This window comes from Nipponia nippon, unplaced genomic scaffold (assembly GCF_047370975.1).
Source record: "Nipponia nippon isolate SJK-2023a ecotype South Korea unplaced genomic scaffold, ASM4737097v1 scaffold_61, whole genome shotgun sequence".
NCBI classification, from domain to species: domain Eukaryota; kingdom Metazoa; phylum Chordata; class Aves; order Pelecaniformes; family Threskiornithidae; genus Nipponia; species Nipponia nippon.
Genome location: NW_028262382.1, coordinates 379,143 through 392,662, shown reverse-complemented (window position 1 = coordinate 392,662; position 13,520 = coordinate 379,143). Strand labels below are relative to the sequence as shown.

General features: G+C 52.9%; 1 protein-coding gene across 1 annotated transcript; it reads left to right on the top strand.

The window, feature by feature from the left end:
- Positions 1–346: 346 nt before the first annotated feature.
- LOC148051270 (olfactory receptor 14A16-like) lies at positions 347–1,288 on the top strand. The gene has a single exon (XM_087738198.1). The coding sequence runs from the start codon at positions 347–349 to the stop codon at positions 1,286–1,288; it is 942 nt and encodes a 313-aa protein (XP_087594324.1).
- The last annotated feature ends 12,232 nt before the right edge of the window (positions 1,289–13,520 follow it).

Sequence of the window (13,520 nt, the reverse complement as noted above, 5' to 3'; positions counted from 1 at the left end):
TGGGCAGTGCCTTGCTGCCAAGAGGGGTCTGCAGGGCAGAGCTGAGCACACAGCGAGTTGGATGGAGTCTGTGAGCCCTGACAGGGAGGAGACGTGGGGACAGAGAAACAGCTCCTAGCACTGACAGCTCCAGGCAGCAGATATGGGCAGGGAGTGAGAGGGGAGCTGCTCCCAGAAATGCTGGGGGAAGGAGGATTCAGGCACCTCCCTGCCTTCCCCTGCCATGCCAGACATGTTCTCCGGAGCAAGACCCTGGTCTCCTCACCCACACAGCAGAGCAATAGGAACAGTGTCATACATTTTGTTCAGAGTAGTCTAATCTCAACCTTTGACTGTCTTTTCCTTCATGGACAGTGCTGATGCCCAGCAGGACCAGATGTGCAACGGCAGCTCCATCACCCAGTTCCTCCTCCTGGCATTCACAGACACGCGGGACCTACAGCTCCTGATCTTCTGGCTCATCCTGGCCATCTACCTGGCTGCCTTCATGGGCAACGGCCTCATCATCACCGCCATAGCCTGCGACGACCGCCTCCACACCCCCATGTACTTCTTCCTCCTCAACCTCTCCCTCCTCGACCTGGGCTCCATCTCCACCACTCTCCCCAAAGCCATGGCCAATTCCCTGTGGGACACCAGGGCCATCTCCTACTTGGGATGTGCTGCACAGCTCTTTTTCTTTCTCTTCTTGTTTGGAGGAGAGTATTTTCTTCTCACTGTCATGGCCTATGACCGTTACGTGGCCATCTGCAAACCCCTGCACTACGGGACCCTCCTGGGCAGCAGAGCTTGTGTCCACATGGCAGCAGCTGCCTGGGGCACTGGGTTTCTCAATGCTCTCCTGCACACTGCCAATACATTCTCACTGCCCCTCTGCCAAGGCAATGTCCTGGACCAATTCTTCTGTGAAATCCCCCAGATCCTCAAGCTCTCCTGCTCAGGTGCCTACCTCAGGGAAGTTGGGCTAATTGTGGTTAGTGTCTGTTTAGCCTTTGGGTGTTTTGTTTTCCTTGTGGTGTCCTATGTGCAGATCTTCAGGGCAGTGCTGAGGATCCCTTCTGAGCAGGGACGGCACAAAGCCTTTTCCACGTGCCTCCCTCACCTGGCTGTGGTCTCCCTGTTTGTCAGCACTGGCATATTTGCCTACCTGAAGCCACACTCCTTCTCCTCTCCATCCCTGGATCTGGTGGTGGCAGTGCTGTACACTGTGGTGCCTCCAGTAGTGAACCCCCTCATCTACAGCATGAGGAACCAGGAGCTCAAGGATGCCGTAAGGACACTGGCCTAATGGATGCTGTTTCATGGACAATAACCTGCCTTCCCTTCTCATCAAATTTCCCAGAGTCTTTCTTAGGCCAGGAGTCTGTTTTTTTCTCTTGCGATAATCCTGTTTATAGATAATTGGCTGGGCTTATACTACTTGTCTTGAGGCTTGATCTTATTGTGTCCGACTCTTGCACAGCACTGTGTCAGATGTGGCATGCCCAATAGCAGCTCTTCAATAAAACAGAATCTGCCAGGTCCAGAGACTGAAGGCTGGGCTCTTCCTCCAAAGCTGCTGCCAAGAAAATGTCCAAGGAATTGTTTTTTTTAAAGAGTCTAATCTCCTTGTGTTCTCAGTGTTTTGGGAGTTAAATGCATGGTACTACTGGGTTCCACTGGACCAAATGTTCTGGATATAAAAGCTTTCTTCTTGGTGTCCAGGGGCAGGGCAGATGGCCCATGTGCTCCCCATTCTCTCCTCAGGTTTCTTCATGTATGACAGGAGTGATGGCATATACCAGACTCCCTGGAAATGAATTTGGAGGGGTGAGGAGAGGAGAGGATGGGGACTCCCCACGTGCCCTGGGGTTGGAATGAATGGAGGCTCAGAAGGTGAAATACCGTCAAAGATGTAATCCCCTAAATGTACAGCACTAAATCGACATATCCGTGAACAAGGACTCTGCAGTGCCATGGGAGTCAGTGGGGACCCAGCAGGAACAGGGAGGGGAGCCTGGAGAGATGCAGGAGCTGCCTGAGGAGGCCCAGGGCCAGGACTGTCATGCTGCCCTGGGGAGTGGAGCTGGTGGGAGCAGAGGAGGGGGCAAACGCAATCAGCATTGGGCATCACCTACAATATGAATTCAGGAGAGCCAGAGAGTGCCTAGCCTCTGTTTCCTCATGCCTTTGGGGCCAGCAACATCCTTGGGGCTGATGCGGAGCCTGAAGCCCCCCTCTCTGCCCCCCAGCAGCTGCTGTGCCCTTCAGAGGGGCTGGGGCTGTGGGGTGAGTGCCCAGAGCTCTGCAGCACCCTGCGGTGGGCACTGCCATGGGACCAGCCCAGGCTGGGCTGCTCTGCTGGGCTGGACTGGGGAGAGGGCAGGGGAGGTGGGGAGAGCTGGGGAGGGACTGGGCTGGGCTGGGAAGTGCCCAGGAGAGGAGAGCACCAGTGTAGAGCTAAGCTGTGTGAGTGTGCAGGGTGGGGGCAGCCAGCATGGTACTGCCAGTGCAGAGTCAGGCATCATGGTGAAGGAAGCAAGGCACCGAAGGTGCAGAAGAGAGGGGCCAGGTCTGTGCCATGTTCCCTGGACACCCTGCAGAAGCCGCCCTGGGAAAACTGTCCTGGATCAGTCCCACACACCGGCCATTTCCATCTCTGTTCGTACACCCCAGCCCTGAGAAGGGACGTTTCCTGCAGGGTCAGCCCCATCCTCCCCCGGGGCTCTGTGATGCCCAACTCCACCACCATATTCAGAAAAAGGGAACTAGTTTCCTACTGACATTTATTGCACACAAGCCCCAGAGCTCTTGCCACAGCTGGTCTCTCAGCCAAGCCAGTTCTCAGACAGATCCAGTTTGAACAGGTGCTCATGGCCTTGTCTCAACAAATACTGAATATCTCCATTGATTGAGATCCCACCAACTGGAGTGGGTTCTTGCTCCTGTGCTTTGTTCTGAACGATTTCTAAGGAACCCCTCTCTCTCAGCCTCTCCTTGTCCATAATGTGCCCCAGGTCCCAGCCACCCTTCTGGCCTCTGCAGGACTTGCTCCAGTCTGTCAGGGTCTTTCTTCTGCTGGGAAGCCCCATGCTGGATGCAGCAGTCCTCGTGCCATCCTGTGGTGGGTTAACGTTGGCCAGCACCCAGACACGCACCCAGCTGCTCACTCACTCATTCCCCTGACTCAACAGGGCAAAGGGAGAAAATAATCCAGAAATCTTATGGGTCAAGGTAAAGTAAGGGAAATCGTTTACCAATTACTGTCACAGGAAAAAACAGTTGACTTGCCAAGGATCAATTTAATTTCTTGCCAATTAAAAAAAATTTGGACTGTGAGAAACAATGACAAAAATATTAAAGACCCTTCTCCCCACACTTTCTTCCAGGCTCACATTACTCCGTTGTTCCCAATTCTTCTACCCAACCCCAACCCCAAGAGGAGCAGGGGGGATGGTGAAGAGGGGGTTAACAGCCAGTACAGAACATCCTTGCCTCTCCTTCCTCCTCACGTTTCTCCCCTGCTCCTCTCCATGGGATCCCACCATATTTTCGGTCAAGGCTAGGTGTTGCTCCTTTCTTTCTGTCTTACTTTTCTCCTTTCTACTCACAGAAACATGGAAAGGTTGAGATTGGAAGGGACCTCTGGAAATCACAGAATCATAGAATGCTTTGGGATGGAAGGGACCCTTAAAGGTCACCTAGTCCATCTCCCCTGCAACTGGCAGGGACATCTACAACTAGATCAGGTTGCTCAGAGCCCCATCCAGCCTGGCCTTGAATGTTTCCAAGGATGGGGCATCTGCCACCTCTCTGGGCAACCCGTTCCAGTGTTTCACTACCCTCATTCTAAAAAATATATCTATATCTATATCTACATCTATATCTATATCTACATCTACATCTACATCTACATCTCTATCTATCTATTCTTCCTTATATCTAGTCTGAATCTACCCTCTTTTAGTTTAAAACCATTACCCCTTGTCCTATCGCTACAGGCCCTGCTAAAAAGTCTGTCCCCATCTTTCTTGTAGGCCCCCTTTAAGTATTGAAAGGCTGCAATGAGGGCTCCCCGCAGCCTTCTCTTCTCCAGGCTGAACAACCCCAGCTCTTTCAGCCTTTCCTCACAGCAGAGGTGTTCCATCCCTCGGATCATTTTTGTGGCCCTCTTCTGGACCCGCTCCAACAGGTCCATGTCCTCCTTGTACTGAGGACTCCAGAGCTGGATGCAGTACTCCATGTAGGGTCTCACCAGAGCAGAGTAGAGGGGCAGAATCCCCTCCCTCGACCTGCTGGCCATGCTTCTTTTGATGCAGCCCAGGATATGGTTGGCTTCCTGGACTGCGAGAGCACATTTCCGGCTCATGTCCAGCTTTTCATCTACCAGTGCCCCCAAGTCCTTCTCCTCAGGGCTGCTCTCCATCCCTTCATCCCCCAGCCTGTATTGACACCAGGGGTTGCCCCGACCCAGGTGCAGGACCTTGCACTTGGCCTTGTTGAACCTCACGAGGTTCACATGGGCCCCCTTCTCAAGCTTGTCCAGGTCCCTCTGGATGGCATCCTGTCCCTCGGGAGTGTCAACTGCACCGCTCAGCTTGGTGTCATCTGCCAACTTGCTGAGGGTGCACTCGATCCCCCTGTCTATGTCATTGATGAAGATATTGAACAGTGCTGGCCCCAGTAGGGACCCCTGAGGGACACCACTTGTCACTGATCTCCATCTGGACATTGAGCCATTGACGGAACAGTCCACCCATCAAATCCATAGCCTTCCAATTTAGAGAGAAGGATATTGTGGGGGACCTTGTCAAAGGCCTTAAAGAAGTCCAGCTAGATGACATCCATAGCTCTTCCCTTGTCCACTGATGTGGTTACTCCGTCAGAGAAGGCCATTAGGTTGGTCAGGGAGGACTTGCCCTTGGTAAAGCCATACAAATCATCTAGTTTGACCCCCAGCTGAGGCAGGGTCAGCTAGAGCAGGTTGCTGAGCACCTTGTCTAGCTGGGTTGGAAATATCTCCATGGATGGAGATTCCACAACGTCTCTGGGCAACCTGTTCCAGTGTTTGACCACCCTCACAGTCAAAAAGTGCTTTCTTGGGTTCAGATGGAATTTTATACACATTAATAAGATCCCTCTATGCTTTTTCCTCCAGACTGAACAGTCCCACATCTCTCAGCCTTTCCCCCTATGAAAGATGCTGCAGCCCATTAAAGCACCTTTGTGGTCCTTTGCTGGAATTCCTGTAGTAAGTTGTAAAGGACCGATAGAGAAATGTGGTTTTGTCTCGACATTGCCGCTGTAGCACCATCCAGCGTCGCGCTTTGAAAAGACCATCTTCTCCACAGTTTTGAGAAAAACAACCTCGTGCGCCTGCGCAGGGACTAAAGGCGCAAAAAGAGCCGAGGCAGGGACTAAAGGTGCAAAAAGAGCAGAGGCGGGGGCAGCACGTCCGTGGCGAACCGCACGTACACATTTGCGATCTGTGCATGTGTGAGAGCCCCTATATAAGGAAACAGATCCCCAGGGACATGGGGAAAGAGAGGAGCAGAGAGCAGACCCTGCACATCAGGGAACGAGAATTTGGCCTACTGAGGGCACTGGCAGGTGGGATCCCATGGGGGCATTGTCAGGGCCCTGAGAGCACCCATAGACCTTCACAGCCCTGACCAGCGTTTACCTGCGGCTTCCACCCCCACCTCTGTCCATGGACCCTGGAGACCATTTATGCCCAGTTTCACCCAGCTGGATCTGTACTGTAGGTGTACGGGTCTCCAGACACAGCCAGAGACACAGCCTTGCCTGTCCATGGACCTTGTTGAGTCAGACTTGCAGACTCACTTCCCGGCTTGATTCTTTATGGAGCGAACAATGGAATGACACCACGGCCCTCCAAGTGCCAGACCCCAGCTAATTCACAGAGGCCTACACTCTTTTTGCTGCCTTTCCTCCCATCACTTGGTCAGGCTTTGGGAGGAGAGGTGGGGAAAGCAGGTGAGGTTTCTGGGTGCCAATGATTGAAATGGGGGAGCAGATTTCTCACATGTGAAATGATCTAAAGGCTAGGCTAGTTGAAAACTGTTATCTTCAGCTCCTTTCTTGGAGGTCTTAAATCTTCTACAGGAACCTGGAAGCTCTGAGATCCCTCCATCTCCCTCTCTTTTAGCAATGAAGTTGATAGTACCCAAGTCTCCTGGTTTCAGCTGAGATAGAGTTAACTTTCTTCCTAGTAGGTGGCACAGTGCTGTGGTTTGGCTTTAGGATGAGAATAATGTTGATAACACGCTGAAGTTTTAGCTGTGGCTAAATAGTCCTTACATTAGTCAAGGACTTTCAGTCACCTCTGCCAGGTGCACAAGAAGCTGGGAGGGAGCACAGCCAGGACAGCTGTCCTAACCTGGCCAAAAGCCTGTTCCATACCATATGACGTCATGCTCAGTATAGAAACCGGAGGGAGTCTGCTGGGGGGGCGAGATCACTGCTCGGGGATGGGCTGGGCATCAGTCAGCGGGTGGTGAGCAATTGCATTGTGCATCACTTGTTTTGTATATTCTCTTGTTGTTGTTGTTGTTGTTATTATCATTATTTTATCTTCCTCTGCTCTCCTATTAAACTGTCTTTGTCTCATCCCACAATTTTGAGGTTTTTTTCCCCCAGTTCTCTCCCCTATCCCACTGTAGGGAGGGGAGTGAGCAAACAGCTGCATGGTTTTTAGCTGCCTGCCCAGTTAAACCACAACAGCCCTTCTTCTGAACCGCTTTAGGTATGTACTTTTGGATTGGGTATCATGCCGTATATTGCAAATACTGATTTAATTGGCATTGCCCAAAGTGGCTACCAAGGATGCAGACTGCTCCACTGCAGGTATTTCTATTTAGGCAGATTAGTGCTGTTGTTGTTGTTGTTGCAGATACTGGTATTGTTGGGGAAATCACACAAACACTTGAAGGGTAATGGAAGGATTGCCATCTTCGTGGCCCTCCAGTGAAGCGGCTCCTCTTTGCCCATGTCTCACTGTCATTGCACAGGCTCTAAACCTGGGCAAGGATTCTGGATGTGGTGTGAAAAGTGCCGAGCAGAGGGGGAGAATCACTTCTCCTGCCTGTGGCCCTGCTCACACAGCCCAGCATCCTCTGCTGGCTCATGTTTTGCCTAAGGGAACTCAAGGACCACCAGAGCCTTCTCCACAGAGCTGCTGCCCAGCCACGCAGGCCCTGGCCTCTGTCACTGCAGCCTGTAACTCCCCTGCTCAGTCCCTGGGCCTTTTTAGAAGATGTATGCAAGAGTTGCCTTTGGCTTTCTCCAGTCATGATGACCTTCCAGAATGTAGCAGAGCAGCCCTGCTATGACCTCGGCCTGGTCTCTCAACAGCCACAGCCTTGGATTCATCCCATCTGGTCCAAGGGACTATTGAGGGCTGACCTTCCCTAAGTAACCCCTGACTTGATCTCCATCCACTGCTGGATTTCACCTGCGGTTCTGCCTCTTAGGCACACGGAACTGGGAGACCTTGCTGGTGAAGACAAAGGCCAAGAGTGCCTCACACCTATCCACACCTACCTAACGCAATTCAGCAGTGGCCACACGTTGTCTTCATTTCTTCTTTAACTGTTCCTGAAGTGGTAACATTGTGCCCTTGAACTCCCTTGCAAGTGTCAACTCTACGGGAGCTCTGGCTTTCCTAAAACCAACCATATTTCTGAACTCCACCTTTGTTTCAATCCTTGCATCCACCTCTTGTATGCTGCTTTTTTTCTATGGAGCTTCCCCCATGAGTCTGCTGGTTCCCCACGCTTCTCCCTTGAGATCTCTGCTTGTTTTCCTGACTCTTGGTCTGTACACTCTCGGACTTGAAAGACACTGTCCTTGCAGACCAGCTGTACTGAGCTCTGCTGCTCTTCTGTGCTGCTCATAGGGGATCCCCTATGACAAAAGTAGTCTGCTGCTCTGAGGGCTCTGCACTCTTCTGTTCTCCTTCCCCCTGGGAGGTGACACCCCACTGTTTCATGGTCACAACAGCCAAGGCTGACACTGGTTTTCACATCCATGGCCAGCTCTGCCTTCTGTGAGAGTAACAGATGCAGGTGAGTGTCACCATTTTTGGCCAATCTGGCAGCTGTGCTACAAAGTCCTGTGTCCCAAGCTGTGTCCCAAACCCCTCCAGAAACCTCCAGGACTGTTTGCATGCTGTTGTGGTCTCCTTCCAGTGAATGTCAGGGTAATGAAAGTCCACAGGGGGACCTCAATGAGTTCTTTGTCTCCCACCACAATGTCACCCTTACCAGCCTCTCCTCTGACCCACACCCACAAGGGCTCACCCAACTTATTCGTCCCATAGAGGAGCTTCACACATCCAAGCAGCTCCTTCACACTGGGGACACCTCCCTCCTCATCCTTCTGGCCTGTCTCTCCTGATGATCCTGTACCCACCCATCACAGCACCCCAGTCATGTCAGCTGTCCCAACACACCTCAGCTGTTATTCCCTCAAAGTGGGATGAAGAGATTGCATGCAGGGTTCCAGCTCCTCCTGCCTGTGCCCCAGGCTGAGGGCGTGGGTGCATGTCTGGGCTGCAGCCCCTCAGCTGTGGCACCTTTGGGCTGAGAGCAGACTTGCAAGAGGGAAACCTGCTGCCAAGTGCCCAAGGCCTCATGTGTGCAAAGGCTTTGCTTCAGAGCAGAGACATGCTGGAGTGGAGAGCAGATGGCAATGTAAAGAAGAAATGAGGTGCCCACAAAGGCGGCAAACCCTGCTCTCTCCAAGGCCAAAGAGAAACAGAGGTGGGCTGTGCAGTCTGAGCAGGAGAGGGGATTGCTGTCTGTGGTGTCTCTGCAGCCTCTGTGGTGGTGGTGAATCTGATCTCAGGAAGGAAGAGATGATGTTGAGAGTGTCCTTGGGTGTGGACATCCTGTGATACAGGCAGAATGAAAATCACCAGCCTGATCCATGATTGTAACATGGAGGGGATGGTTAAACATCGAGTTGAACCAGCAGGGTTTGAGAGGGAATGCACACGAGTGGGGACCCTGGTGTGATGTGCTTGGTATTCATGCACTGCCCAGCACCTGCTGGAGAGAGAAGGGACAGACCTCACGTCAGTGCAGTGGTGGGATTCAGTCATGGGCCCAAAGGCACCAAATCTGTCTGAGATGCCCTGGGGGGTGCCTGTCACACAATGAGTCTGAATGGGGAGGGGGGTCCTGTATAGGCCCTGTGCTGTCCGTGTCAGCTGCATGCAGTTGGGCTGGAGAGCCCTGGCATCTCATGTACCTCTGCAGGCCTGTATTTGGGTATTAAATTAAGATTCAGGTGTCCTGAATTAGGTTAGGCAATGGAGGGATGCACATGAGACAACTGCCAAAGGAGGTGTAGATGATACAACTGATGGAGAAGAGAAAGAGAGACTTAGCTCTCCTTGGGCCACATGATTGCATTTGGTCAGCTAAAGACCTCTATAGGCTGCCCTGGACATAAGCAACTGTTACGGGTTCAGTTGTCCTACATGTGGGCATCTGCTGTCAATTTACCTGGACAATGGAATTTCCCACCAGCCTCCAAGGTGATGCCCCCAGATGCTGCCCTGTCTCTATGGACTGCTGCATTACAGCTCAGATTGACCAGCATGCATCTTGGTCACCTCTGGCACCTCAGATGTCACCAGGTGTTTGTGTCTGAACAGCTCACTCCTGGTCTCCATCTCCAGTAATTAGCATGGGAGCTGAGACAAGAAGCTCACATGCAGGTGCCTGTTTTGTGCACACCTGAACTATGCAAGAGGAATCCCAGCTCCTGGGGGTTGTGGTCTGCAGGGGAGGGAGCTGAGACCCCTTCAGTAGTGTAAGAGAAACTACACTACTGGAAGTAAGTCTCTATCCCCAGCTGTGGGAGGGAACATCAGTGGTTGCTTCAGCCTGTTTCACAGCAGGTTTCCCTGGAGCCCCAGGGACACCTGGAGGGAGCCCAGAGGGGCAGAGAAAGTGCTGCCTTGGGCTGGGCCTCTGCTGCTGAGCTGGGCTGGGCTCCTGGGCTGGAGGGAGCTCCTGGCAAGGAGCAGCTCCTCTGCAAAGCACAGCAGGGGGAGGGCACAGCCTGCAAGTGCAAGGGGACAGGAGAGACGTGCGAGAGATGTTACAGGCACTGCGTAGTGGGAGAATGCTGAGAGTTCACTGGTGGAGAAATCTACACAGTCCTTGACACAGTAAGTCTCTGGCTTCAGGGTGATACACAAGTGTCCTGGAGGGGCCTCCTAGAGCTGGCACATCTTGCTGCAGCTAGGATCTGGCAGGATGGCGCTCAGGGTTTCTTTATTGTGGAGAAGGACATGCTCCAGAGCAGGGCTTCCCTGCAGCACCATAAGGAACAGGGCATGAAAGCTCCCTTCTCCCGGGGATGTCTGCAAGGGTGGGAAGCTGGGTGTGCACTGAGGGGTGCCCAGGGCTGTCCTTCCGAGCAGGGTCCCTGCACCCCAGGGGCTGCGTGCTGGGGCAGGGGCTCTGTCGCCTGCCAGGGTCAGCACTCAGCCTGCCCAGGGAGCTGCCCACAATGCTACAGGGAGAAGCTGTGGGTGGAAGGTGTGCTAGCTGGCAGGGCAGGGTCCTTCGGCAGTGGAGAGGGTGCTGCATGGGTCAGAGCTGCTCACAGCTCCCGATCAGCCCAGGGCATTTGCAGAGGGTCCTTTTGAAGAAGGACATTGAGGCAGTATTTACCTGAAAGCGAAGGAGTCTGTGCTTTGAGTTTTCCACTCTTTGTTGGCTGGGGGGCAGTGGCAGATGGGAATTTACTTCTTCGCTCTGGCAAAGGCACAAAGACCCCAGTTCTCATGAAGACTTCTCTGAGCTGCTCCTGAGCCCCTGCACACAGAGATGCCCCTGGGCAGTGCCCTGCTGCCAGGAGGGGTCTGCAGGGCAGAGCTGAGCATGCAGTGGGCAGGCTGGGGTCTGTGAGCACCAAAAGAGAGGAGATGTGGGGACAGAGAAACATCTGCCGGCAGGGAGAGCTCCAGGCAGCAGAGCCATGGGCAGGGAGTGAGAGGGAGCTGCTGCCAGAAATGCTGTGGGAGGGGGGGGTAATACACCCGCGTGCCATGACCTGCACTGCAGATGCCTTCCCCGGAGCAAGCCCCCGACCTCTTCTGCCACCCAGCAGAGCCTTCACCACGAAGGCCATGTGGTCCACGGCATGAGTTAGCTCCTTGACAGATGGACCCCTGACGAACCTCCTGAGTACCCATCTGTTTGTCCCTGTACTGCCTCCATGAACAGGAGGATTGGGGAAGTTCTCCATTTTTCCTCTCCTCTTCATGTTGCCTTTGTTCCCAGCTAAGGTGGGGGCTCTGGGCAATGCTGGTTGCAGGGCTGAGTGAGCCAACTCTCCATTCAGGTCACAGGATCCTTCGGACATTCAATTATTTCCCGGGGGGGTCCTGCTGGGCTGCAGGCTGCCTTCCAGAAGGGCACAGCTCTCCCATGCCATCTCTGTGTTACCTGGCAGCCCCTCAGTACTAAGGCCATGGAAATGCTGCTGGAAGGCTGTATGCAAGCAGCTGTAATGAGCCCTCTGTGGCCCTGGCTGCGAGGGGAGAGCTGAGATATTCCTCAGGTAGGATGAGACAGTAGGAGCAGTTTGGAGACCTGCACTTGGGAGCTGGATTCACCTGCTCTCACCATTGTCCGCTTTCTTCTCAGGGGAACATCTAGGTATAATTGTCCTCCAGCTCAAAGAAGTGGCAGCCTAGGGCAGCTGAGACCAGGCTGATGGACAGACTGGCTGTCCTCACTCTGCATGAAGGGATAGTCCTTTGGCTTCACAGAACCCACAAGGTTTCTCTTGGAGACAAGCAGAAATGCCAACGATTTCTGCCTTAAAAATACCACTCACTGTGATGAGGCAACTAGAAGCAGATAAACAAAACAAAATCCCCACAGCTCTTCTCTGCAGTTCAGTGAATTGGGAGTGACAATGCTGAAAAGCTCTTTAAGACCGCGAGTGGATTAACATCACTCCCAGTTTGTATTTATCTCTTGTTGTAGGGCAGAACTGACTCCTCCAGAGCCCACAGCAGAGCCCCCTGCTTTGTGGGGCATCCTCAGCCAGCACCCACCAGTGTTCACAAAAGGGACCAGCCAAAGGTTTTCTGAAAGGGGAGAGGCAATTTGGGGGGTTTCCATAAGAACTGGAATAAGTTTTGCTGTGAGATGTCTACCCTAACTTGTCACTGCCTTTTCCTGCTTGGACAGGTCCCAGTGCCCAGAGGAAGCGAATGTGCAACAGCAGCTCCATCACTCAGTTCCTCCTCCTGGCATTCGCAGACACACAGGGGCTGCAGCTCTTGACCTTCTGCCTCTTCCTGGCCATCTACCTGGCTGCCCTCCTGGGCAACGGCCTCATCATCACTGCCATAGCCTGGGACCACCGCCTCCACACCCCCATGTACTTCTTCCTCCTCAACCTCTCCCTCCTCGACCTGGGCTCCATCTCCACCACTCTCCCCAAAGCCATGGCCAATGCCCTGTGGGGCACCAGGGCCATCTCCTACTTGGGATGTGCTGCACAGCTCTTTTTCTTTCTCTTCTTGATCTCAGCAGAGTATTTTCTTCTCACTGTCATGTCTTATGACCGCTACGTGGCCATCTGCAAACCTCTGCACTACGGGATCCTCCTGGGCAGCAGAGCTTGAGTCCACATGGCAGCAGCTGCCTGGGGCACTGGGTTTCTCAATGCTTTCCTGCACACTGCCAATACATTTTCCCTACCCCTCTGCCAAGGCAATGTCCTGGACCAGTTCTTCTGTGAAATCCCCCAGATCCTCAAGCTCTCCTGCTCAGATGCCTACCTCAGGGAAGTTGGGGTCCTTGTGGTGACTGCATGTTTAGCCTTTGGGTGTTTTGTTTTCCTTGTGGTGTCCTATGTGCAGATCTTCAGGGCCGTGCTGAGGATCCCCTCTGAGCAGGGACAGCACAAAGCCTTCTCCACGTGCCTCCCTCACCTGGCTGTGGTCTCCCTCTTTGTCAGCACTGGGATATTTGCCTACCTGAAGCCCCCTGACACCTCCTCCCCATTCCTGGATGTGGTGGTGGCAGTCCTGTACTCTGTGGTGCCTCCAGCAGTGAACCCCCTCATCTACAGCATGAGGAACCAGGAGCTCAAGGATGCAGTGTGGAAACTGATGACTGGATTATTTTCAAAAGCATGAAACTGTTTGTCGTCTTCTGCAAATCACTTAATGTAATTCATTACAGGCCCAGCCTGCCTTCTGTAATTTTTTTCGGTGTTGGTTTTGAGTTTTGGGGTTTTTTTGCTTTGTTTTACTTTTGGTAATCTTGTCCACAAAGAAATGTCATGATTTTTGCTCTTTCTAATGATGTATGTCTATCCAGATTCTGTGTGACCCACAGACTGTGTACATGAGGAGTCGTGCTCTCTGTGTGTTTAATGAAAATAAAGGACCTTCCAGTGACTTGTTAGTCTGAGATCCTGCCTCCAAGACTTCTCTGGAGCTGCAGGGGCAGTGCCTGTGTGCAGAGGTGGAGGCAAAAGGA